The 25,944-nt window shown below is 39.0% G+C and overlaps 1 protein-coding gene across 5 annotated transcripts in view; it reads right to left on the bottom strand.

Annotated features, from left to right (window-relative positions):
* Positions 1 to 627: 627 nt before the first annotated feature.
* The window catches only part of CEP63 (centrosomal protein 63), a 46,505-nt gene continuing 21,188 nt past the window's right edge, over positions 628 to 25,944 (bottom strand). For 3 of the 5 annotated variants that reach the window (XM_090284305.1, XM_090284304.1, XM_090284306.1), the window contains exons 6-13: positions 22,331 to 22,444; positions 17,267 to 17,500; positions 16,870 to 17,009; positions 15,953 to 16,087; positions 8,788 to 8,902; positions 7,732 to 7,929; positions 6,643 to 6,729; positions 628 to 834 (exon numbers count right to left, since the gene is read on the bottom strand). In XM_090284305.1, coding sequence (XP_090140431.1) covers positions 676 to 834; positions 6,643 to 6,729; positions 7,732 to 7,929; positions 8,788 to 8,902; positions 15,953 to 16,087; positions 16,870 to 17,009; positions 17,267 to 17,500; positions 22,331 to 22,444 — 1,182 coding nt within the window. In that variant the 3' untranslated portion in view covers positions 628 to 675. Of the gene's footprint in view, positions 835 to 2,553; positions 2,822 to 3,593; positions 3,800 to 6,642; positions 6,730 to 7,731; positions 7,930 to 8,787; positions 8,903 to 15,952; positions 16,088 to 16,869; positions 17,010 to 17,266; positions 17,501 to 22,330; positions 22,445 to 25,944 lie in introns of all 5 variants that reach the window. The other 2 variants (XM_090284308.1, XM_090284307.1) reach the window with 2 other exon arrangements.

Here is a 25,944-nt window from a genome sequence, read left to right on the forward strand (position 1 = left end):
GAAGGATCTCGCCAACTCTCCAAGGTTTCAGATGCCTCCTGCACCATGGACATCTTTGTCTCCCACCTGATCCTCTTAGAAATGGAACATTTCCCTCGGATGCTCCAGAGGCACCACTCACTAAAACCAGCCCCCACCCGCTCCCTCCACCTCTCTCTTCTACCTGTGCTCAGAGCAAGAGAGGCCTTCCTGTCCAAGTTCTTTAACCCTTTCATATACCTCCAGCTCAGCTTTGCACATTACCAGCCCAACTCGCTAGCAAGTGGCAAAACCAATATATCAAGCCAGATTAGTTTGACCCTGAATCCACACTTCTACATAATTCCCCTATAGAAGTTTCTGTAGCTACTTTATTTTCAACATGTACCATAAAATCATTTTAGCCTACAGCTATTCACATTTAAGTCAGCAAGAGAAAGTACCCCTTTATGATAATAAATATTAATGAGAAAAAAGTCTAGCGAAGTGGCTTATTCCTGTAAGTTATTGCTGGGAAAAGTCCTTCAAACAAACCAGTGCCGCAGAAATGCCTCAGAGAAGTGTCAGTTTTTCAGATTTCTTCACAACAGCTTCACGATTTTTATACATTCATGTTTTTAAAGAGCAACTACTTCAGACGACAGTAACTCTTTGGTGTTTGTTTTTATTTCCAAGTTGGTGGTTTTTTAAAAGAGGCTACTTCAGGGCTGTGAATTGTTTCACTGTCCTTTCACTCTCTCTCTTCAGTTCCTCAATGTGGGCATCCAGGCGCTCTAGGATATGATGAGATCTGAGTTCCTCCTCTTGCAAAAATCTTGTGGCTATTGAACCAAGGGGAGACACAGGCAAGGGACACTAGAAGAGACACAAATTTTGACATACGTAAGCTGAATAGTCTGTTTCTAAGACACATTATGCATGAAATTTTCTAACTAGCAATATTAAAAGATGATATTTAAAAAATACTTTCTCCTCTGAAGGGATTTTTTGTGTCTTTATCCTAATGACAAGAATACTTTATTAAAGCCATGGCTGCTGTGGCTCAGTGGATTAAGCGGCGACCTGCAAACCAAGTGTCGCTGGTTCAATTCCCAGTCAGGGCACATGACTAGTTTGCCCGTCTGGTCCCCAGTTGGGGGCGCGAGTGAGAGGAAACCACACAGTGATGTTTCTCTCCCTCTCTTTCTCCTTTCCCCTCTCTCTAAAAATAAATAAATAAACAAACAATTTTTTTTTTAAAAGAATACTTTCTTAAATAAAGGCCCTGCAGAAATTCACACAGCTCTCTTCCTTTCTGACCAGAGTGTAAATGTAAAATCCATGTAAATATAATCACTAGTCTGGAGAATATCCCATTTTAGACATGTACATCCTTTTACAGCCCAGAAGAAAATACATTTATGCCTGCTATTCAAACTCGTTCTTAAAATATGAATATGTTACTTTCACATTAAAACACAAAATATCTACCTATATTAGACACCATTTAAAATCAACTCTTTTTCCCTCCTCCAAAATATCCATCCCAGTGCCTTGTTTGAAACCTGCGGGGTAGTGGTATCTCAGTTCCGACTCCAGAGGGCAACACAGGACCTACACGCATGCAGACCATCCTCATCTGCAGTGGTGGTTTCTGTAAAGTCACCTCAGACACTGAATTCGTGGACACAGAATCACTGCCCCCAGGGAAGATACACACACATCTGTCCTATAGAGAGTATCATGCTGAATCCCACTCATCCCAGTAGATTCTATTTTCTTTACTTTACAAAAGAGAAAACGAGGTTCAGAAGCAGTTAGTGACTTGCCCAAGGCCAGCCTGCTAAGCCAGAGCCGGAGTCAAACTCTGTCAAGGGGCCCCAGAGTCTGAGCTTCTTGCTGAACTGCACTGCCCCTCCTGGCTCTGGCCTGTGGTCATCTCTCAAGAGCTGAAACAAGAGGCCAGAGCCGCCGGGGCCACCTCAGCTGGGAGTGTGCAAGTCTAGTCACAGCCCTGCACCAGTCCATGAATAATGTGATAGAGCTCTGGGTACTGACTGGGGGTTACAAATATTTTAAGCAAGGAGGCAAAGTCACAAATACCGATTCCATGACTAATGAGGACCGACTGTCACACCCTAGCAGAGTCTGAGGTAACATTCTATAATCAGATGCAAACCCTTCCTCCACCTCCACCCGCCCCGTTTTCCCTCTCCACCAGTTCCTTTCCTCCTTCTCCACTGTGCAGGCCTCAGGACTATCCTGCCATCCAGAGATATTCCTTGAACCAGCCATTCCAATATAAAATAGACCTGGTCTAAAAAGGAAAGGAAGGGAATTTCCAATTAGGGTTAAAAACAAATGAGTATCTATAACTTATGTCATATTTCAGAACTAAGATGTATTTTGAAAAGTGTTCATGGCTAATGTGTTTTCATAAGTAAAACAGTAAGACAGAAATACATGAGAATCATAAAGGTTACTTAAGATAGAGAACCAGTAAGAAAACAAAACAAAACATATCATACTCCTCATCCTTAAAATAAAAGATAAAATCAAACTTAATAAACTAGTAAGATCAGGAAGTTTCCATACCGAAGACATAAACTCTTCTTGGTCATTTATACTCTCAGAGATAGTGTCAGAAAAAATGGCTTCCTCTGGGTCTAGCACTGAAGGCAAAGAGTGAGCTTTATACAGAAAGTTGGAAGGCAAAGAGATGCTGGAGCCGCAAGAGCTGAGATGGGCGCTCAGGGGGCTGAGGACCCTGAACACTGGCTCTACGCTACCCGACGTTGATCCTCTCGGAGAAGAAGGAAGACCTGTCTTCACTCCACCATGTCTGTGCTGGCCATGGGATGGCCTGGATAGCAGATTGGAAAACAAAACATAAAAATTGTAGCAATTTTTCTCATTTAAAACAGAAATGTTGTAGGAAGTTCACTTAAAAATAAATGAAAAGGCTGTAATTTATAACTAGTAAGGCTGTGATTTATAAAATAAGCAGCCCACTCAGACCAGGTGTTCCTTCATTCACTCAGGTTCCACATGTGCAATCCCCATGGCCAGGCCCCTGCCCTCACACACCTGCAATACAGCAGGGAAGATAGACCAGCTGCCACAGAAATCTAGCGTACGTTTAAGCAAGGCACCTCCCCTCATCTCGGGGTGGAGGAGGGTTAGGGCAGTGAGGGTGTCAGCAATGCCTTTTGGGAGGGAAACAGGTAAACCCTATCCTAAGACCTGAAGCCAGGTGGTTTTTCACGAACACTGACTTATGGTAACAGCCTATAATTCACTAACCAAAAATACTAAGGAAACTTTTTCTATAAAGCCAACTTCGCAGGAGGCAAATGGGGTTGGGGAGGTGGCAGGCAGCATGAAAAGGCTCAGGGGACTAAGGACGTTGTTTATACCTACATCCAGAGTATCTAAAACACAGGCTTGAATGAGAGTGCTATATGGGCCTTCTGTGTTTTAACCTGATATTAGCTTTACTTGTGGACAGTGTACTTCAGAATTAAACACAGTCCTTGGAGGGAGACTTAATATCTCTAAGTCAGAAGTTATTCTTAAAGGAAAGAGAACTATATTATGATGATACACATTTTAAATAAACCATGAAGAGATTTTACTTGAACTCTGTATTCTTGAACTCAGATGCTCTGCTGTGTGTCGGTTTTAAGAACACATCATAGTTTTTTTTGCACATCTGAGTAGAAATCTCCAGCTTAGATTTGGTATCCATCAAATCTCTCTGTAGTTGTTGATTTTCAGATACTAATTTATTTAATGCCTCAATGTAATTCTCCTGGAGGTCTGCTATTGAAATCTCTTTTGCCTAATAAAAAAGAATACTAGAGTCACTTAATTTGTATAAGTGATACAGCTGCTAGTGGAAAATTACATTTTTTTTTAGTTGTAACTAGTTCATCTATGGCTTTTCTTTGGAAAAAGTGAAGATCTGGTGTTGGCTCTCTAAGACTAAGAGAGAAGAGGGGTCCTTTCTCTTCCAGTAAGAGGGGTGAAATGTTAGGGCACAGTGGGCTTCCCAGATGTGTCAGGGACATGCACAGGGCAGGAGGAAGGCTCAGAACCGTCCGGGAGTAAAGCTACAAGTGAGAACCAGAAACAGAAAAAGCCACATAGTGGCCAGGGGTTCTTCTTCAAAAAGAAGTTTCAACAGCCCCAAAATACCTGTGGGAGAAAACGGAGAGACAAAAAAAAAAAAAAAAAAAAAAAAAGGAGAAAAAGAAAGAAATAATTGAACAGAAGTTTCTAAAAAGGAACTCTGACCAGCAGGGACAGATTTTAAATAAATACTCTCTGGCCTTAGATATTTTTAATTACACTGGCACCTATTCTTGTGTGTGAAATAAATTTAAACATGATAAAGCAGCACTCAAGTACAAAGTGGGAGTTACTATTCTGATCTGGTCTGCGTTTTGTGATCATCAGGTTCATTGCTCTTCAATTCTAGGTGTTGTCTGGTGATACAGTAAAAGTGGTCTGGACCATTTTTTTCTAATGACAAAATATTTTAATTAGCAGTCTGAAAAATTAAGGTAATCTTTGGACTTTAATACAATATTTAGCTTGGCCTTTTCTGTAAAGAATTTTCTGAAAATAAGATTAAGAGTGGTTTGACATATAGAATTTACCTAACAAAAACATAAACTTTAAAATACAACCTTTAGCAATCTGTCCCATTAGTGACAAGTTACAAAATCTTTCAATAAGTTGTCAATCCCAGTTAAAATCCGCCCCTAAAAAAATTTTGCAGAACATAGAATTTAAACTACAAACTACTATCCATTTTTAAATGCAGTAAATAATTTATTTTACCAGAGCTATTGTTTTCATTAAGATAATTTATTAAAATAGTTATTTAACCCAACTATTCATTTGTAAAAAAGCAATTCCACCTTCCTAGGTAGTAAAATGCAGTAAGACACTTTCTAATAACTATTCTTAATAATGTACAAAATATTTGCACTGCGTGTGACTTCAAAACCAGAGGAAGTTTAAACCACTGACAGGATTTTCACCAGCCAGAGTCTGCTATCTGAGTCATTAAATATACTTTTTTTTAAAAAGATAATGCTTGCCTTTGCCGGGCATCTTTTAAAATTTTCTCAGATTTTATTTTAACAACTATAGACAAATGAATGTAAAAGGTAATATAAAAACTGCACCAAGCACACACCTGGCTGTATAAAGAAAGGACAGTACTTCCACTGTTGGATGGAGGTTTCAGGAGAAAGAAGGCTAAACAGAATCTGGCCATGGTCAGGCTTAAGTGCCCGCGAGAGTTCCCAACTCGTATGTGAACAGGTCATCACTGCCTCAGAGAAGACTCCAGCAATCAGTTACTGACAAATTCTGGGCCCTTTGAAGACTATGTTATAAACCAGTGAGTTCTTGGCTTTCTCCACTACTAACTTAGTATTGGCTTTACCAGGGCATATAAAGCCATTTCCATCCATCCAACCATCTTCCCCTGTACAAGACGTCTAGCTGTTGTCTCCTTTCATATTTTTACCATTTTTGTAAGGTTATGCTTAAAAAAAAAATTTCCTTTCACTATAGTTTTAGAGGGCTTGCAGGAGGGAGCAAGATTAGAGGCATATTTTTCTCTGCCACTTTTAAGATACAACATAATATTTCATAGTATAGAAAGCCACAAATTAACCATCTTCCTATAAACATTTAGTTTATTTCAAAATTTTGGATATTGCAAACACAGAAATAACCATTCCTGCACATTTGCTCCTATAGGATGGGTTCTTCCTTTCTGGAGAACTATTCAGCAATGACAATCAAATTCAGAAATGCACATGACTCAGGAGTTTACAGCTGTATATATTTACAAGTTGGATGGATATTGCTAAATTGCCCCCTAGATAGGCTCTATCAATTCACTTCCTCATTAAAAGAGCATGAGAGGGCCTGTTTCCCTATATTTTTACCAACACTGACTATATTAGTTTTTAAAAATCATTGTCAATCCAATTAGCAATTGAATATTTATTTATTTTGTCTTGACTATTAGGGAGGTTGAGAAGCTCTCCTTGTTTACTGGATTTTTGTATTACTTCTATGAATTACCTATTTATGCTCTTTGACCATTTTTGTATTGAATTATCTTTATTTTCGTAGGAAATCCTTATATATTAATATTTTATGTTAACCTTCTATTTAGATTGTTTTCACTAGTCTATTAGTCTTTTTTTATGGGATCTTTTGCCACCCAGAAACTTTACATTTTTATGTTGTAAAATTCTTTATGGTTTCATTATATTATAATTAAATATAATTAAAACTAAATTACTTAAAAGATGATATACATTATAATGAAAAAAATATTGTGAAAATAATAATGATAATAACAGCATCTAACACTTCTTATATACTTACTAAATGCCAAGCACTATTCTAAGTCCTTTATATACATTCTTCCTATTAAGAACACAGACTGTATGTATATTTTATCACATACACAATATAAAAAATATCTTCCAATTACTAGAATGGGGAAACATATTTTGCTCATTTTCATCATTATTTTCTGCAGAAGGATCATTCCATATTTGATCTTAACTCTCTCTTTGCCATATGAATATTTACAAAGTGATTTCCTTAAAGGCTTGGATAGTAAAAAAACTTAAGTTTCTATTTATGTACCTCATGTAAACCCAATTCCAATTTCATCACCATTTCAGAAAGACGACGATTTTCTAACTTGAATGATTCCAGCTGATCCAAAATCTCCTGAGAAGGAAAAAGCAGAAAAAATAAATAAATAAAAATAACAAAACATCAAATACGCCTTAGAGAATCTCTTCAAATGTAAGTTTCATTGGGCAAAGTTACATTCATTGATACATATAAATATCTTCTAAAATGATTTCTTCAAAAGATGTTTAAAGATGAATTAACACATGTGTAAATAAAATATTATTCTAGGAAGAGGAATCAGTTCACTTGCAAATCCCTAACCACTCTCCTGGGTTAGCCTCCTTTGATTTGGCTTCTACGTCCAATATCACAGACTGCACTCTTTTCACAAAGTAATTCCTTATTTTCAGTCTTATTCTCCTTAGCTTTTCTGCTTGCCCAAAAAGCCCTGCCTTCCTTGGCTTCCGGCTTCCTCAGTGAAGACTGTGTCCTTCCTTAGTGCTACTGTTTTTTTCGTTTTTAGCTCCATGCCAACACCTTTCTACCCTAAATAAGTAACATCCTAAGTTTGACCCAAGTCTCTGCCCTTCCTACTCTATGCTTTCTCATTAAAATCTCTATGTCTCTCAGCATGTTTCAAGTTAAAACAGCATCTGGGTGGTCTCTTTAAGGCTTTCTTGCTTCTTCCCCACATGATGACCAGAGAGATTTTTTTTATCCTTGAGTAAAGCCATTCTCTACTGACAATATTCAAGATAACACTCCAACGCTTAAACATGACCGACAGGACCCTTCAGGAGCTAGTCCCTGCTTTCCAGTCTCATCCATTGTCACCTGCCTCACTTGGAGTTCACTTTGTCACAGAGAACACATCACACCCTCCCCTCACACCGCAGCCACAGTCTCTGTACTTGTCTGTGTCTACTCTCACGGCCCCACCAATCCTCACTAGAATGCTTGTTACCCAGCATGCTCTCAGCTCACAGCAGGTGTCTAAAAAATTTACTAAATTAAATATTATGGAAATGATACCTTTAATAAACTCAATCCTCAAAAACAAACTTCAAATAAAAAGGGGTTTTGTTCAAGTGTTACCTTGTGCTCTACAGCTTTTTCTTCTGCCTTTTCTATTTCTGCTTTGAGTCGCTTTTCCATATCAGAGGAAGAAGTTTTGGCAGAAGCAATAGTGATATCTCGCTGATGTAACTCACGAGTTAAACGAGAGATTTCCATCTTCATTCCATCTAGTGCAGAACTGTAACTTTGATCAGCCTGTAAAATCTGTTCTTTCAACTACAAAGAAAAAGGAAAGAAAGCATGAAAAATTAAGAGGAAGTATGAGATAGAAAAATATATTAATAGTTAAAATAATATGGTAATTTTTACCTTACTTCAAAACATGAATTTTTTCCCTAGATTAAATCTGCATAAAATGAGCAATTTGCCAAGTTGCATATCTATACTGATGGTCAGCTAGTAGGACCCATTTATTATACCTCAAAAGAGGGAGAGATAAGTTATTCAAATACTGAGAACAAATATCAAGGTCCATGAACACATTATTTAGAGGACAGCACCTGTGACCTTCATTCTTTTTTTACATGCAAATCTAAAAATTTTGCTTACATGGTTTTCTGGTCCACAGAAGATAACAGAAAGAAAAGAAGAGAGGAGCTAGAAGTAATCTCAAAGAAGTAATAAAAAAAAATGAGTCAACAAACAGGGCAGCCAGGGCCCATTAACAGAGACAAATAGCTCTGCACACCTCACTAGCCAATGAGAATATTAACTACACCAAAGCACAGAAGAGGAGACAGATCCATAGCCACATTTAGTCAATAAGGAAATATTAAATGCTAGTTTATATAATATCTTTTTGCAAGCAGGAAAGTGTATATATCTTAGAAATATTTCCATTTAAAATGTTTTAAAATAAAGTTTTAGAGTACAAAGAGGAAAGGCTTCAGTTATCCTGAAAATGTTTATATTGCGTCCCCTAAGCACAGAACAGGTGCTTGTCTGCCACTGAATATCAAGGAGCCCTTCAGGCTACATTTTTCTCTCATTAAAAATAACTCCTACAACATCTCAACCCACAGCTCAACCCATGAGTACAAACAACAGTGCAACCCCAAGCATGCAGGTTTTTACCTTCTTAATCTCTGTCCTGTACTCATTGTTATGTACTTCCATTTTCTTCAATTCTTCATATTTTTCCATTAGTTCTTGGCTCAGCTGTTTACATGTTGTACTCACAGACTCCAGGCTGTATGACAAAATAGAATCACATATTTGAAACAAAACCCTGAGCCCTGACCAGCGTGGCTCAGTTAGTTGGGTGTCCTCCCATAAAGCAAAAGGTCATGAGTTTGAGTCCTGCTCAGGGCCATGCCTGGGTTTCGAGTTCAGTCCCAAGTCAGGGTCTATACTAGAGGCAACAAATTGCTGTTTCTCTCTCAGGTCAATGTTTCTCTCCCTCTCTTTCTCCCTCCTTCTCCCTCTCTCTAAAAATAAATACGTAAAATCTTAAAAAAAAAACAACCCTGAAATCCACAAATTGCATTATCTAACTTACCTTTTTGATGTCCAAGACATTACCTCCCACCCCAAATTAATACTAATTTCCAATTTCCTTATCACAAGAGGCAGCTAAATCCAATTCAAACTTTTGGAGATAACTTTTGATTTCTATGTTTACTTATAGTCTTCCCTTCTACTTAAAATTTAACTGGTTACAAAATTCTAAAGATTACAGCTAATTTTTTCTCTCTAGTTGTACAGGAGCTGCCATCATAATCTAAACCTTCACTACACTCAATTACAATTCCATTCCACACCCAACTGCCAGAATAATCTTTTTAAAAGAGGTTCCACCTTGACACCCTTAAGAATCAATCTCTTATCAGATATAAGAACATGAGCGGCATCATACCTCTCCTAATTCTTTGCTCATTTCTACAAATAAAATCTTTTTATTTCTAAATCAAAAGGCTGTCCTGTCTGCCATGTGCCATTTGCTACACCTGACTCCTTGCCTCCGCATATACCATCCCCTTGACCACAAAGTACATTCCTTTCCTGCCTGACAACGGGTGGTCAACGTCATCTCAAGCATCAGATCAGCATTTTCCTGACAGAGCCGCCCCACCCCTCATTCCCCTGATCACCTTAACTATGGTTTATTTTCAATTTTCACAGCTTGAATGTACAACTTTTCTAAAATTGTCTACCTTAAATTTACTACTTTAACTTGCTCTCACGTCCTTTAACACATACCTTTTATCTCTCGAACTACAAATTCTATGATTAAATAATGCCTTTCACTCCTTATTTCTCTCCATCCGTGCCCACCATCCCTTCACCCCTGGATGGCTGGTTCTAGATTGCTTAATAAATGCTTATTAACTACCAAAATTGTCTCACCAACACAGCCAGCTTACCAGATAAGCTATCATTCAAAAACACTGTCTTTGCAATACAACAACACAAAACAACTATTTGAATTCCTCCAGTTAAAAAATATTTTATTCAAACTGAACAACACAAATAAACTATCTAAAAGATTCCTTTTTCACCCTGATCAATGTGGCTCAGTTGATTGGGCGTCGTCCTGCAAAGCAAAAGGTCACCAGTTTGATTCCCAGTCAGGGCAAATGTCGAGGGCCTAGTTTTTGGGTTTCGGGTTCCATCCCTGGTCGGGGCACAAACAAGAGGGAACTGATCAATGAGTCTCTCTCTTTCTCCCTCACTTCCCCTCTCTCTAAATAAATAAATATATATATATACATATATATATGTGTATATATATATATATATACTTTAAGTATATTTTATTATGTTGTTACAGTTGTTCCAATTTATTTTCCCTTAGCTCCCCACTTCCCAGTACCCCCATCCCTTCAGCAATCGCACCCCCCTTAGTTCATGTCCATGGGTCGTGCATATAAGTTCTTTGGCTTCACCCTTTCCTGTATTATTCTTAACTTCCCCTTGTCTATTTTGTACCAACCAATTATGCTTCTTAGTCCTTGCACCATTTCCCCATTTCTTCCCCTTCTCCCTCCCAGCTGGTAACCCTGCAAATGATCCCCACACTTTTGATTCTGTTCCTTTTCTGTTTGTTTGCTTAGTTTGCTTTTGTTTTTATTTTTTAAGATTCGGTTGTTGATAGTTATGAGTTTGTTGTCATTTTAATGTTCATAGTGTTGATCTTCTTTTTCTTAAATAAGTCTCTTTAATATTTCATATAATTAGGACTTGGTGATGATGAACTCCTTTTGCTTGACCTTACCTGGGAAGCACTCCATCTGCCCTTCCATTCTAAATGATAGCTTTGCTGGATAGTCATCTTGGTTGTAGGTCCCTGCTTTTCATCACTTTGAATACTTCTTGCCTGTCCCTTCTTGCCTGAAAAGTTTCTTTTGAGAAAGCAGCTGATAGTCTTATAGGCACCCCTTTGCAGGTAACTCTGTTTTTCTCTTGCTATTTTTAAGATCCTCTCTTTATCTTTAACCTTTGGCATTTTAATTATGACGTGTCTTGATGTGGTCCTCTTTGGGCCTAGCTTCTTTCGGACTCTCTGTGCTTCCTGGACTTGTAGGTCTGTTTTCTTTGCCAAATCTGGGAAATTTTCTTTCATTATCTTTTCACATAAGCTTTCGATTTCTTGTTATTCCTCTTCTCCTTCTGGCACCCCTATGATTCAGATGTTGGCATGGTTAAAGTTGTCCCAGAGGTTCCTAAACCTCTCCTCATTTTTTTCAATTCTTGCTTCCTTTTCTGTACTGGTTGACTGTATTTTTCTTCCTTGTATTCCAAATCATGGATTTGAACCCCGGTTTCCTTCTCTCTACCATTGGTTTTGTGTGAATTGTCCTTCATTTCATTTAGCATAGCTTTCACTTCTTCCCTTATGTGTTTGCCATAAACATATCTGTCAAGTTTGTGAGCATCTTTAACACCAGTGTTTTGAACTCTTCATCTGTTAGGTTGGCTATCTCCTAATCATTTAGTTTTCCCACTGGAACCTTGATCTGCTCCCTGTTTTGGGCCATACTTCTCTGTCTCCTCATCTTGACAGGCTCTTGTGTGTGTTCGCCTCTGTGTCTTAGGTAGAGCTGTCACACATGTTACGTTGTTAGGGGAGGAGCCTTAGGTATTCATCAGTACAGGGAAACCTGTTTCACCAAGTTGTGGTGCTGTCTGTTGGGGAGGGGTCTGAAAGGGAACAATGCCACTTTCTCAGGCACTTTTCCAGGCACTTCTCTCACTTCCCGTATGGGACTGGCACCTCTCTAGCTGTTGCCCTGGCCGTTGTTCCCAGAGTGGGTGGGTCTACGAATGTTCTAGGACCATGGGGGCCCTTTAAACAAGTGGACTCTGCTGAGAGACCAGCAGTTTCTGCCTCCACCCAACCCCCACTAGTTTGCACAATCAGAAGCAATGAGGCTTTATGGTCCCCAGCGCTGGAACCATGAGCTGTGTGGTCTGGTCTGGTGCTGGGAGCGCTCCCGAGGTGTCCCTCTCTACTTTTTAAAACCTGTGACTGCACTTTCCGCCGGCGTGCCACTGCTGCTGGTGCTGCCACTACCACACCGTGTCCTCTCCGTCCCGGCTCCATCCCTCCTACCTGTCTGGATGAGTATTTCTTCTTTATATCTTTGTTTGTTGGACTTCCATGCAGCTCGATTTTCTGGAACTTCTAGTTGTCTCTAGTTTTGAGGTAGTTGTATTCCTTCTTAGTTGTGGAGGGAGATGCAGCATGTCTGTCTAGGCCTCCATCTTGAATAAATATATTTTTAAGAAAAATAAAAGGGTTCCTTTTTCTAGTTACCTTTTGATACAAAAAAAGAATTCTTCTTTTATCTCCACCCAAGGGCATTTCTTTTTTTAATGCTTTTAGATAGAGGAAGGGAGAGAGAAACATCAATGTGAGAGAGAAACATCGACTGGTTGCCTCCTTTATGCACCAGGACCAGGGGTCGTTACCAGACCAGGGATCAACCAGCAACTTAGGAATGTGCCCTAACTGGGAATTGAACCCACGACCAAATGAGCCACACCAGCCAAGGCCAAAAAAAAAGAAAGAACGTTTTTAAACCACTGTTTTGGTACTGAACACTGGTGTTTGTATCCCTTCATTCCAATTTTACCTATTTCTAAAAATCCCAGTATGCTCATTTACTTGGGACTTAGTATGTGATTACAATATAACAAACACTGAGTTAGAAAGCTCAGAGATAACCTTGTCCCATCAACAGGTGGGAAAATCGAGGTCTAAAGAGGCTAAGATGTCCAAGGTCACACTGCAAGTCAGAAACAAGAGGCAGGGACTTCCAGCCAAGATGGAGGCCTAGACTGACATGCTCCGTCTCCCTCCACAACTGAGAAGAAATACAACTACCGCAAACCCAGGAATAATCAGAAGTTCCAGAAAATAAAGCTACATGGAAGTCCAATGTATGAAGTTATAAACAAGTGGTGCTCGTCTGGACGGGTAGAAGAGGCGAAGCCAAGGCAGAGAGGTCAAGCTGTGCTGGCGATGGCAGCAGTAGCAACTGGTGGCGGGACGGCGGTAAGCACAGACACCCATATTTAAGGAGAGGCGAGGAGCACCTGGGAAGCATCCCTAGCTGCAGACCAAACCTGTTAGCTCGCGATTGCAATGCCGAGGAAGGCAGACCCCCATTGCCTCAGACTGTGAGGCCCAGAGGGCTTGGGGATGGAGGAGGAGGTTCCCGGTCTTTCAGCGAAGAGAGAAGGGCAGGAACCCATCTTGGACCTCCACCCCCTCAGAAAATGCCACAGCGTGGTGAGACATGTTGCCCGGTTGTGACGAGTGCATGGGGCTCCACCCCCTATAGCATAGGAGGTGTGACAACCCTGCCCAAGAAGCAAAGGTAAACACAAAACAGTCAGGATGGCACAGATCATGACAGAGATCCCAGTGATGCAGCTGACCAGACAGCAAATATCTAATCTAACGAAGCAGCAGATAGGAAATCTTTCTGAGGCACAGTTCAGAGCTTTGGTTATAAAAATACTTACAGACCTAACAGCCGATCTTAAACAAGACAGGGAAGGAATGAAGGCTAGTCCTGCTGAAACGAATGAAAACACATACGCAACTAGTGGTGAGGGAAGGAAAACCAGGGATCAAATCAACAAATTGGAACATAAGGAAGGAACAAACAGTCAACCAGTACAGAAAGAGGAAACAAAAAGTGAGGAAAATGAGGAGAAGCTCAGAAACCTCTGGGACAACTATAAGAGAGTGAACATCCAAATTATAGGGTTGCCAGAAGGTGAAGAAGAAGAATTAGAAATTGAAAAATTATGTGAAAAAATAATGAAGCAGAACTTCCCTAACTTGGGGAAGGAAATAGACTTACAGGTCCAGGAAGCACAGAGAGTTTCAAATAAACTGGATCCAGGGAGAACCACACCAAGACACATTATAATCCAAATGTCAAAAATTAAAGATAAAGAGAGAATCTTAAAAGCAGCAAGAGAGAAGAAGAGAATTATGTCCAAAGGGGTCCCAATTAGACTATCAGCTGATTTCTCAAAGGAGACTCTGCAGGCAAGAAGGGACTGGCAAGAAATATTCAAAATAATGAAAATCAAAAACCTACAGCCAGGATTACTCTATCCAGTGAAGCTGTCATTCAGAATAGAAGGACAGAGGAAGTGCTTCCAGGACAAAGTAAAACTGAAGGAGTTCATCAGATGCAAAACCACTGTTATATGAGATGTTAAAGGGACTTGTTTAGAAGAAAGAGGATCAAAACTATGAACATTAAAATGAAAACTATATCACAACAACCAACAACAGAAGCTAGGGAATCGAAACAAATGCAAACTAAGGAGGCAACAAGAGGGGAAAAAGAATTATAGGTATGGGGAACATTATGGGGAGAGGTCAGCAGGGAGGGGGAAGGGGAAAGGGAGGGAGATGATGCAGGAATTAAGAAGCATAGTAGGAGGGAGTGTAGTAGACAGGAAGATGTTGAGAAGAACTATATGCACAACCAATGGTCATGGACTAAGGGGTTGGGGGAAAACTGGAGAGGGGGGCGGTCACTGGGTGGAAGGGAGCAGAGGGAAAATAAATTGGGACAACTGTAACAGCATAATCAATAAAACATTAAAAAAAAAAAAAAAAAAAAAAACAAGAGGCAAGTCTTCAGAGCCTAAGAAAAGCATAATAAAACATACATACATGTAAAAGATCACTCAAAAACAAATCAATGGAAAAATCTATAATAAAAATGTAAATTAGTTCTACTGTCAAAAACAATAAGATTTAAATTATTTTATTCAATCTAAAGTGTACACATATACATCAATAATGATAACCAGGACTATGTTAAGTGTTTCAAGGTGAAAAAAACAAAAAATAAAGCAAAAACTGTATACGCCATGTGTACAGGCATGTATATTTATTATGTAAAGAAAATACTTGGTGGTTTCCAAAAACAGAAATAAAAGTAAAAACAAAAAATGTGTTACTTAAAGATAACAGGGTAAAACAGCAATAGTTTATATGTTTTATCTTCTATGTACAGAAAATATTAGTGTATCAAACTCTCCCCAGTCAAAAAGCTTAGATATGACAGACAAAAGAAGTTCACAAGTGAGCTGGGCATGGGAAAGCCAAAGGTGGGATTAAATTAACACCCCAGGAAATGCCAACAGCATTCCAGAACAGAAGGAAGGAGACCTCGTGTCCAGTGTGACCTTGCCAAGAGTAGCTCCAGGGAGGTGGCAGGTGGAGAGGACAGCGTAACTGGAAGGCTTCCACACAGGTGAAAGGTGAAGAACTGCTGACAGTAGCTACAGACAACTCTTTTGAAGAATTTGGTTTTGAAAGAAAGCAGAGACACATGGAAGTAACTTGATGGGGATATAGGATTAAAGGGAGGTTTTAATTTTTTCCCTAAAATGGGAAATATTAAAGCATACTTATACCACTGGAAAAATTATCAGAGAGGAAGAACATTAGGACACAATAGAGAAGAGAAAAACTGTGGAAACAGAACACAAGTGGAGTTTGTGTCATCCATCGATTAATCCACTGTAACACATTATGGGCACAGATGCAGGCAGACTGGTATATTTGGTGACAGAGAGATTAGGAAGTTCTCTTTTAATTGCTTCTGTTTTCTCAAAGAAATAAGAAGTCAGGCCATCTGTGGCTGGTAGAGAAAAAAAGAACTTGTTTTCTTACTATTATATTAGTCTGCTTTATCAATACGATGATCAAGATCCTTTTTAACAACTTGACCACTTTGGAAACGTGTATATAAGTAAATACCTGCTTTCCAGGCGAGTCACCTCTGCCTGTAGCAGCTCTTCACTCGTGTGGGTAAAATCCAGTTGGGAGAGTACATTGTCTAAGTCCTGCTCTTGAGGGGTGTACTTCCTTTCTGTCTGAGATTCCTCCAGGGACCTAGGAAAGGATGCAAGAGGACTAGCAAGGTCCTTTTATCTTTGCAAACAAAAATAATGTGCAAAATATCCAGGTTTTCCAACTGTTTCTGGTAACAAAACTCTTTGAAACTCTTCAGTTTGTCTCCTGCTTTATGAAAAGAACACTAGGGGAGTAGATAGGCAAGAGATGGTGCATCTCACAAACATCAGCAGTTTATTCCTTTCCCAACCGGAATGTTGGCCTGATTTTCAAGGGGAAAAGATAAAATGACAAAAAACACTTTGTTGACACTTGATATCTTAAGTCAAACAAACTGGAAAATTACCAGAGTTCTGGCAAGAATAGAAATGTGCACCAGAGTTAAATCAAGCAAAAGGAGCACAGCTCCTTCTATTTCTTCCCATTACAAACCTCACAGCAGTAATTCATATACAGGAATAAAATCAGTTTTAGGAATTTTCTTAAAAGGGCCATCTCAATAGCTGGCTCATCGATGACACTGATGATAAAGAGCTAATAATCATGACCTAATCTACATCTCTATTCTTTCACATTTGGATGTTGATCAAGGGGTTCCTAACTTTCTAAACATTGGAGTCTCTAGGTTAGGGACCCAAATTGGAGGCAGAAAACCACACGAAATTATATAACACTATAAAAATTTAACTCAGAAATTAAAACTGTGTAAGAAAACCCATAATATGAACAAACACAAAATTATAAATATACAACATTAAAACTGGTGCTTGATGTCAAAACACCAAGTGGCTAAGATTAGTAATACTTAAGATGAAATATACCTTATGGCCTCTACTGTGTGTTGAGTGTTGGCTGCCTTTAATTTTGCTGGTAGCTTCTCCTGTTGCATTTTTCCCTCATGAATAAAATTTTCTTGAGACTGAAGAGCTGCCTTCAATAGTCTCTTTTCTTCCTGCAGAACCTACAAAATACTCAGGAAAAAAGTCAGATGCTATTACAATCTTTCTGTTTCAAGAGAAAAGGAAGCCAAGGAATCAGACTAAAAGTTATATAATAGGCACAATATTAATAAAATTATCAATATCTGATCCTTCAGCTTTAGAATAGGGAAAAAAAACATAAATTTTGGAAATAGTTATAGGTCTTTTTATTCCCTCTTAAAACATACATGCATAGATTTTCCCACATTTCCCCAATTATAGTAATTTTAAAACACACCTCTAACAGTTTTTCAGATTCCCTCAATTTTTCTTCTTTTTGCCGCTGCTCTTGCATAACAGTCATATTGGTTCCAACCAAGTCGTTGACCTTCATGGTGAGGCGCTCGATTTCTAACTCATGGGCACAGATAGTGTCATTGGCCCGCTCCAGCTTACTGCTCAGGTGCTGAATTTCCGACTGGCGGGACAGCTCCACAGACTCCAATTTCTGTTTCCGATTGGCAAGCTGAGCCTAAAAACACATAGATTACTAATAGGTAAAAGTGAAATGATAAAAGAATAATCAATGAATAAGGAAAACTAAAATGAAACTGAGTTTTACCTCCATAAAAACACAAAGCATTAGCTCATTAAAAATGTAACCCATTCATAATACAAAAAAGAAAAAAAGAAAAAAAAAAAAACTCATGATAAAAACTAGGCATAGAGGGGAATTTTCTCAGCTTGATGAAGACTAAAAAAACCACACAGCTACAGCATATGGAATTCAGTCAATAATACTGTAATAACTATGTATGATGTCAAGTGGATACTAGATTTATCGAGGATTTTTCAAGTTATATAAATGTCTAACCACTATGCTGTACATCTGAAACTAATATAAAATTAAATATTAACTGTATTTTTAAAAAACTAAAAAAGAATTAAAAAACAAAGAAAGGAAAGCTGGCGCTGGCCAGTGTGGCTCACTTGGTTGGAGCATTATCCTGTAAACCGAAAGGTTGCAGGTTCAGTTCCTGGTCGAGGCACATGCCTAGGTTGTGGTATTGATCCCCGGGAGGGGCATGTATGAGAGGCGACAAATTGATGTTTCTCTCCCCTCCTCTCTAAAATCAATAAGCATGTCCTCAGGTGAGGATTTTTTTTTAATTGTACAGCTAACATTATACTTAAAAGAGAAACTTGAAGCTTTCTCACTAAAATCAGGTATAAGACAAGGCTGTTCTCTTTCACCACGCTTTTCATCATCACACTGGACGTCCTTGTTAATGCAATAAGGCAAAAAGGGGAAATAGAAGGTAAACAGATTGGAAAGCAAGACATACAGCTGTCTTTGTTCACAGATGACTGTCTACGTAAAAATTCTGAAAGAATCAACAAAAAAAACCTCCTTAAATTAATATGCAATTATAGCAAGGTGCAGATACAAGATTAACATACAAAAGTCAATCAATCTGCTAAATACCAAAAATGAACATGTGAAATTTAAATTAAAAACATAATACCATTTACATTATCACCTAAAAAATTAAATACTAAGTACAAGGCTAACAAAATATGTACAAGGTCTACATGAGGGAAACTATATAATTGGTGAATGAAATCAAAGAACTAAATAAACAGGGAAATTCCATGTTCACAGATAGAAAAGACTTAATATTGTCTGGATGTCAGTTCTTCCCAATGTGAACTATGGATTCAACATAATCCCAATCAAAATCCCACCAAGTGACTTTATGGATAGCAACAACTTGATTCAAAAGTTTATATAAAGACTTAAAAGACTAAGAATATCCAACACAATATTGAGGAAGAGAAACAAAATTGGATGACTGAAGCTACCTGACCTCAAGACTTAATACAAAGCTACAGTAATCAAAACGATGTAGCACTGGCAAAACAATGGCAAATAGATTAATGGAACAGAATACATAGCCCAGAAATACAGCCCTATAAATACAGTTGACTGAACTTCCTTGATAAATGGAGCAAAGGCAATATAATAGAGCAAAGATTGCCTCTTCAACAAATAATGCTGGAACAATTCGTTATCAACAAGCAAAAATATAAATCTAGACAAAGATCTTACAACCGCCACAAAAAATTAACTCAAAATGCATCAGAGACCTAAATGTAAAATGCAAAACTATAAGACTCCTAGGAGATAACATAAGAGAAAAACCTAGATCACAGGGAACAGAGATGCCTTTTTAGATATCACATGAAAGACACACTCCCTGAAAAAAAAAATTAATAAGCTGAACTTCATTAAAATTTGAATTTCTGCTCCTTATAACAAGGTCAAAAGAATGAGAAGACAAGCCACAGACTGGAAGAAAATATCTGCAAAAGACACACTTGATAAAGGACTGTTATACAAAATTTAAAAAGAACTTTAAAACTCAGCAATAAGAAAACAAACCACCCATTTTTTAAATGGGCCAAACAGACATGTAGCTGCATTCTGCCAAGCCCCAGGGTGCTGTGCAGGTTAAGTATAGAAAAGGTTGGAAGAAATTTACTCCAAAATATCAATCATAGTGATTCTCGTTTCATCTGTATTTTCTAATTTTTCTAAAATGAACATGTATTATGTAATTTCAATAGCTGACTAAAGAAAACAAGTAAATATATAATTCAAGGAGCATGATGTTATTATGAGCTCCACTTTTAAATGTTAAAAATATATAAGAAAAAAATTTGCATCAAGAATTTTTTTTAATTGGGGGGGAAGTGTGAATGTTGACATCCATTTATCCAATCTCCCAGATTTTCTAATTTTATTGTTCAAAGCAACCCACATATGAACAAAATGCATTGTGTCAACTTTTACTGGATTCTAATTTGAGCATCCAACTGTAAAAAGACATTATTTCCAACAAATGGAAAAGTTTGAACACACCAGATATTAAATTATATTAAGAAGTTATTTATTCTGCTAATGTTATACTGGTATACTAAAACTATGTTTTTTTAAATTCTTGTTGGGAAATAAGATGATGTCTGTTACATGCTTTGTAATATTCTAACAAGAAATAAAAAGTAGGGAAGGCTGAAATAAGATTAGCAAACGAGTTAGTTGTTCAGTGGGTACAGAGTCAGAGCTTTGCAAGTCGAAAAAGTTCTAGAGATCTGTTATAGAACAATTTGCATATATTGGGTTGGCCAAAAAGTTCATTTAGTTTTTTCTGTATGCTGGCTCTAGTAGTGCTTAGTTGTCTTTAACTTCTCAAAACAATTTTGTTAGACTGTATTGTGATAGCTGTCATATCAGCGTGCATTTAGAAAACTTTCGTGCAGCCATTTTAATATTGAAGATGAAAGAAAACATACAACATTGTCAGTGTAATATGCTTTATTATTTCAAAAAAGGTAAAAATGCAACTGAAACTCAAAATAAGATTTGTACAGTGTATGGAGAAGGTAATGTGACTGATCAAACATGTCAAAAGTGGTTTGCGAAGTTTCTTGGTACTATTGACATTTTGGCCAAATAATTCTTTGCTGTGGGGCTGTCTTATGCATTGGAAGATGTATAGCATCACCCCTGGCCTCTACCCACTAGAAGCCAATGGTAGGAGACAGCCGACATACTCAGAATATCCCAATCAATAAAGTTATTGATGAAAATGAAAAATGTGCCTTTATTTTATGGAAAAAACTAAACGAACTTTTTGACCAACCTAATATTAACATTACTGTACTGGATACTCTTTAAAATGGTTAAGATGGCAAATTTTAATGTGTCTTTTTACCATAATTTTGAAAAAAGACTGGCAAAATGATAACCATTAATGCTGGATAATGGTATACAGACGTTCATTTAATTATTTTTTTAAACAAGGATCATACAGCACTGCCACCTACTGAATCAGAGGAAGATTTCATTTTATTTAGTTTGCTAAGGGAGAAAGAGAAATATAAGTAACATTTTTTTTTAAACAGCAGTTCTACTTTAAACAAAACTATGAGAAGAATAATTCAAATACCCTTAGAAAAGAAAGCAAATGTTGGCATTTTAAAATCTTATTATTCTAGTCCTAGCTGAATTTTGGTAAATAAAAATCTCATTTTTACTAACAATAAAGTTTTAATTATGCAGAGTAATTACAACAGTAATTTGAAAATAAAGAATCTGCAATCAATAGTAAGTACATGCCATAGATGAAAAATTGAGAACTATTAAAACTCAATTTCCTTCTTTGCCAATCTGAAGGTTACAGTTAGAATATAATGATATCTTATGGATATTTATGTTTGTTAGTGCTTCAGTTCAGGTCAAAAAACTCAGGTCTATATATCCAGGATCCCTCCTGCCATTCTCAGTGGAGTCTCTCATAGCAGAGCCATTAGTGGTAGTTGATCAGCCAGCTAATATATGGGGGGAGCGGGGGGGGGGGGTCAAAAGCCAATACATTACCGAGACTTCAAGCAGAAAATATGCAGATTGGTGTTTTTAAATAAATAAAGCTTCCCTCCAGCTCTCTTAACTTATTCAGTCTATTTCCTTCTACAAAACAGATAACTACCAACCTCAGCCAATTATCATATAAAATAGAAAACATATAACTATATATTCAAGAGAATTGCACAGAGAAGAAACATTAAGACAGTGTCTAGCATATAATAGATGGTCACAGATATACATTTCCCTCAATGTTTCCCTTTATGGTCTTGGTTCTTAATTGAAAAAGCAAACAAATTGAAGGTGTCTCCAAAAGAAACATTCCTAAATTGGTGGCTATGTTTTGGTTTTGCTTAAGCCATTAGTTCTTCATTAAAAACCGGTTCATACTAGTATTCTAAAAAGTGTTTCTGTTGCCACAAGATACTGCTATTAATTGGTGTGTACACCAATGCAGTGCGAGTCTCTCAGCATTGTGTCCGAACAGGAAGACGTGCGGCACCTCCCTGGCTGAGGCACCTCAGCCGAAGTACCCCAGCTCTCACAGCATCGGAGCAAGACACAGAGAGAAGTGGAGCCAAGGCCACAGCCAGAAACAGCCAGAACAAGCAAACCAGAGACCCAGAGAAACAGAAAAGACGAGAGAACAGGGGCAAGAGAGAAGTGGAGGGAGAAGGGGAGAGCCCAAGGTTAGGAGAATGAACATGAATGTGAGCACAGAGTGAGCATGAGAATGCAAGATGCTGACAGAGTGAGCAGGCAGGACAGCGGGCATGAGGGAGGGAGGAAGGAAGCCAGGGAGGTCACGGGCAAAGAACCACCTGGGCACGAGGACACACGTGGACATGAGCAAGCACACGTGGGGAGCATTAAGCTAGTTCAAATTTAATCAAAAGCTCTCTGCTCCTCATTCTTTTAAAGTGCCTTAAAACCTACCTGAATTATCTCTGATTGTTCAGCCAGAGCTTTCCTTTGTGCTTCCAGAGAAGATACCTGTTGCTGATAAATCAAACGTTGCTTCTCCCAGTCCAGTGATTTCTGACGAAATTCCTGAAGAGGCAATTAAGGCACTTACTTAACTTCTAAGTGCTTCCCCTTGCTGTCATACTTGCCAGATTCACTTTTACTTTAATTTTTCCCCACGTTCCTGGTACACACGCACCTTTCTCCACAGCAGGAGCCCCATTACTCACTTAGCTGATAGAACTGTAAAGCAGTACTGAATTCCTCATTACTGTGCTTCTGAACATCTTTCTAAATTTCACACCCTAATGGTGAAGAGTATGAAACAAAGGCTAAATACTGGGTTCAAGACAGTTTCCACGGATTTGCTGCCACCTACGGGTTATTATAATTTTTGTGTGATTTTTCAAAAAACTGATGCTAAGATAACTGAACTTTAAATATGATTACAGATGTCCCTCACTATCCAAATTCTTGATATCCAAATCCAGAAATGAACAGATTCCAATAAAATTTTAGTTAAGTCCATTGGTAACCAAATTCTTACTTCTCAGTATCTAAAACTCAGGAACCGAATAGATCCAGATAACATAAAATCCTTTGATATATACATTTTTACCATCTGAACAGAAAAACTGTGAAGACTTGAATAACAAGGGAAATCTGTATTAAATTTTAACAGAGATTTATAACCCAAAGCCAACTGTTCAAAGTTAATGATGGATCACTAGTAACTCTGAGTTGCATGATCAAGAAAAGGAGCTCACTATTTATGAAAATAGGGCAAATCAAAGGGAATGAAAACTCAGTCCTTCACCTCCAGAAGTCACATGCTAGCCTAGGGTAATTATTGTTAACCAGCTTTCAGATCATCACCCATTCATTCATCCATTCATTCAACCATTCAATCATATATGCCAGGTACAGTTCCAGGTATCAGGGATACAATAGCTAACAAAAAAAAAAAAAAACAAAAATCGAGGCAGGGGCGCGGCCCCGCCGGGCGGCCGAGGGGACAGGGGCCTGGAGGCGAGGCACATGCTCTTGAAGAATCTGGAAGCCGCCTCCCGCGTCTGCGGCCACACCGCCCTGCGCGCGCCCGATCTCCTCTGATATCAGAAGCTAAGCAGGGTGGGGCCTGATATTGGCAGAACACTGGAAGGATGATGAAATCAATCAACTTCCTCTTTTGCTTGGAGCCTGCATTGGAGCATCCGCACGCAGACGGTGGCGAGGGGGTTGGGGGTCCTTGGGGGCTGGATTGACTGCAGCGCACTGGGGACACCACCGGCTCGCCTCCTTTGTTTCCTGAAACAACCTGGGAATGAAGTAAGCTGATTGGAGGAGTTCAGCAAGCTTCATCACCCCCCCCCCGCCCCAGGTTGGCTGGGGTGAGTGCTGGAGGAGTTGCGGCGGGCAACTTTCATGGAGCTGGTGTTCCCTCTACTTTTTGTCTTATGGGTTTTCTAAAATGTGAAGTCATGATCCCCACCAGCTGCCAATTGCCAAGTCAGTTACCTGCCCATTAATCATAACTAAGATGACTTAACAAGAGTACAGACTTCCAGCCAAGATGGAGGCCTAGACAGACATGCTGGGTCTCCCTATACAACTAAGAAGGAACACAACTACCTCAAAACTAGAAACAACCAGGAGTTCCAGAAAATCAAGCTGCATGGAAGTCGAGCAAACAAAGATATAAAGAAGAAATACTCATCCAGAAGGGTAGGAGGGGCAGAGCTGAGGTGGAGAGGCTGCAGTGTGCTGGTGGCAGCAGTGGCAGTGGCAGGTCGACAGAAAGTGCAGTTACACATTTGTAAAAGTCAGGAGGGACACCTGGGGAGCGTTCCCAGCTCCTCACCAGACCGTGCAGCTCACGGTCCCAGCGCCAGAGAAAATCAAGCCTCATTGCTTCTGACTGTGCAAACCAGTGGGGGTTGGTGGAGGAAGAAACTGCCAGTCTCTCAGCAGAGTCCGCTTGTTTAAAGGCCCCCATGGTCCTAAAACATCCGCAGACCCACCCACTCTTGGAACAACAGCCAGGGCAACAGCTAGAGAGGCACCAGCCCCATGCGGAAGTGAGAGAAGTGCCTGGAAAAGGGGCAAGTGCTGAGCAAGTGGCATTGTTCCCTCTCAGACCCTTTCCCCACATACAGCGCCACAACATGGTGAAACATGTCGCCCTGTACTGACGAATACCTGAGGCTCTGCCCCTTAAACATAACAGGAGCGACAGCTCTACCTAAGACACAGAGGCAAACAAACACAGGAGCCTGTCAAGATGAGGAGACAGAGAAGTATGGCCCAAAAGTGGGAACGGATCCAGGTTCCAGTGGGAGAACTAAGCGATGAGGAGATAGCCAACCTAACAGATAAGGAGATAGCCAACTGAACAATGCAGAATTCAAAACACTGATAATAAAGATGCTCACAGGCTTGACAGATATGCTTGAGTATGGCAGATGCATAAGGGAAGAAGTGAAGGCTATGCTAAGTGAAACGAAGGAAAATCCACACAAAACCAATGGGGAAGGGGAGGAAACCGGGATTCAAATCAGTGATTTGGAACATAAGGAAGAAAAAAAGAGTCAACAAGTACAGAATGAGCAAACAAGAATCGAAAAAAATGAGGAGAGGCTTAGGAACCTCTGGGACAACTTGAAACGTGCCAACATCTGAATCATAGGGGTGCCGGAAGGAGAAGAGGAAGAGCAAGAAATTGAAAACTTATGTGGAAAAGTAATGGAGGAAAACTCCCCAAATTTGGCGAAGGAATAGACATACAAGTCCAGGAAGCACAGAGAGTCCCGAGTGAGCTGGACCCAGAGCGGACCACACCAAGACACATCGTGATTAAAATGCCAAAGGTGAAGAAAGATAAAGAGAGAATCTTAAAAGCAGCAAGAAAAAAGCAGAGAGTTTCCTACAAAGGAGTGCCTAAAAGTCTATAAGCTGATTTCTCAAAAGAAACTACAGTCAAGAAGGGACTGGCAAGAAGTATTCAATGTGATGAAAAGCAAGGACCTACAAACAAGATTACTTTCTCCAGCAAAGCTATCATTTGGAATGGAAGGGCAGATGAAGTGCTTCCCAGACAAGGTAAAGCTAAAAGAGTTTATCATCACCAAGCCATTATTTATATGAAATGTTAAAGGGACTTATTTAAGAAAAAGAAGATCAAAACTATGAACATTAAAATGACAACATACTCACAACTATCAACAACTGAATTTAAAAAATAAAAACAAAATCCAACTAAGCAAACCAGAATAGGAACAGAATCCTAGGTATAGGGATCATTTGGAGGGTTATCAGCTGGAAGGGGGAAGGGAGAGAAATTGGGAAATGGTGCAGGGACTAAGAAGATAATTGACTGGTACAAAATAGACAGGGGGAAGTTAAGAATAATATAGGAGAGGGTGAAAGAACTTATATGCATGACCCGTGGACATGAACTAAGGGGGGTGGGATTGCTAGAGGCAAGGGGGGTACTGGGCCAAGGGGAGCAAAGGGGAAAAAATTGGAACTACTGTAACAACATAATCAATAAAATATACTTAAAAACAGAAAAAAAAAAAAAAAAAAAA

Source organism: Furipterus horrens, unplaced genomic scaffold, assembly GCF_987537825.1.
Source record: "Furipterus horrens unplaced genomic scaffold, mFurHor1.1.pri manual_scaffold_7, whole genome shotgun sequence".
Lineage (NCBI taxonomy): Eukaryota > Metazoa > Chordata > Mammalia > Chiroptera > Furipteridae > Furipterus > Furipterus horrens.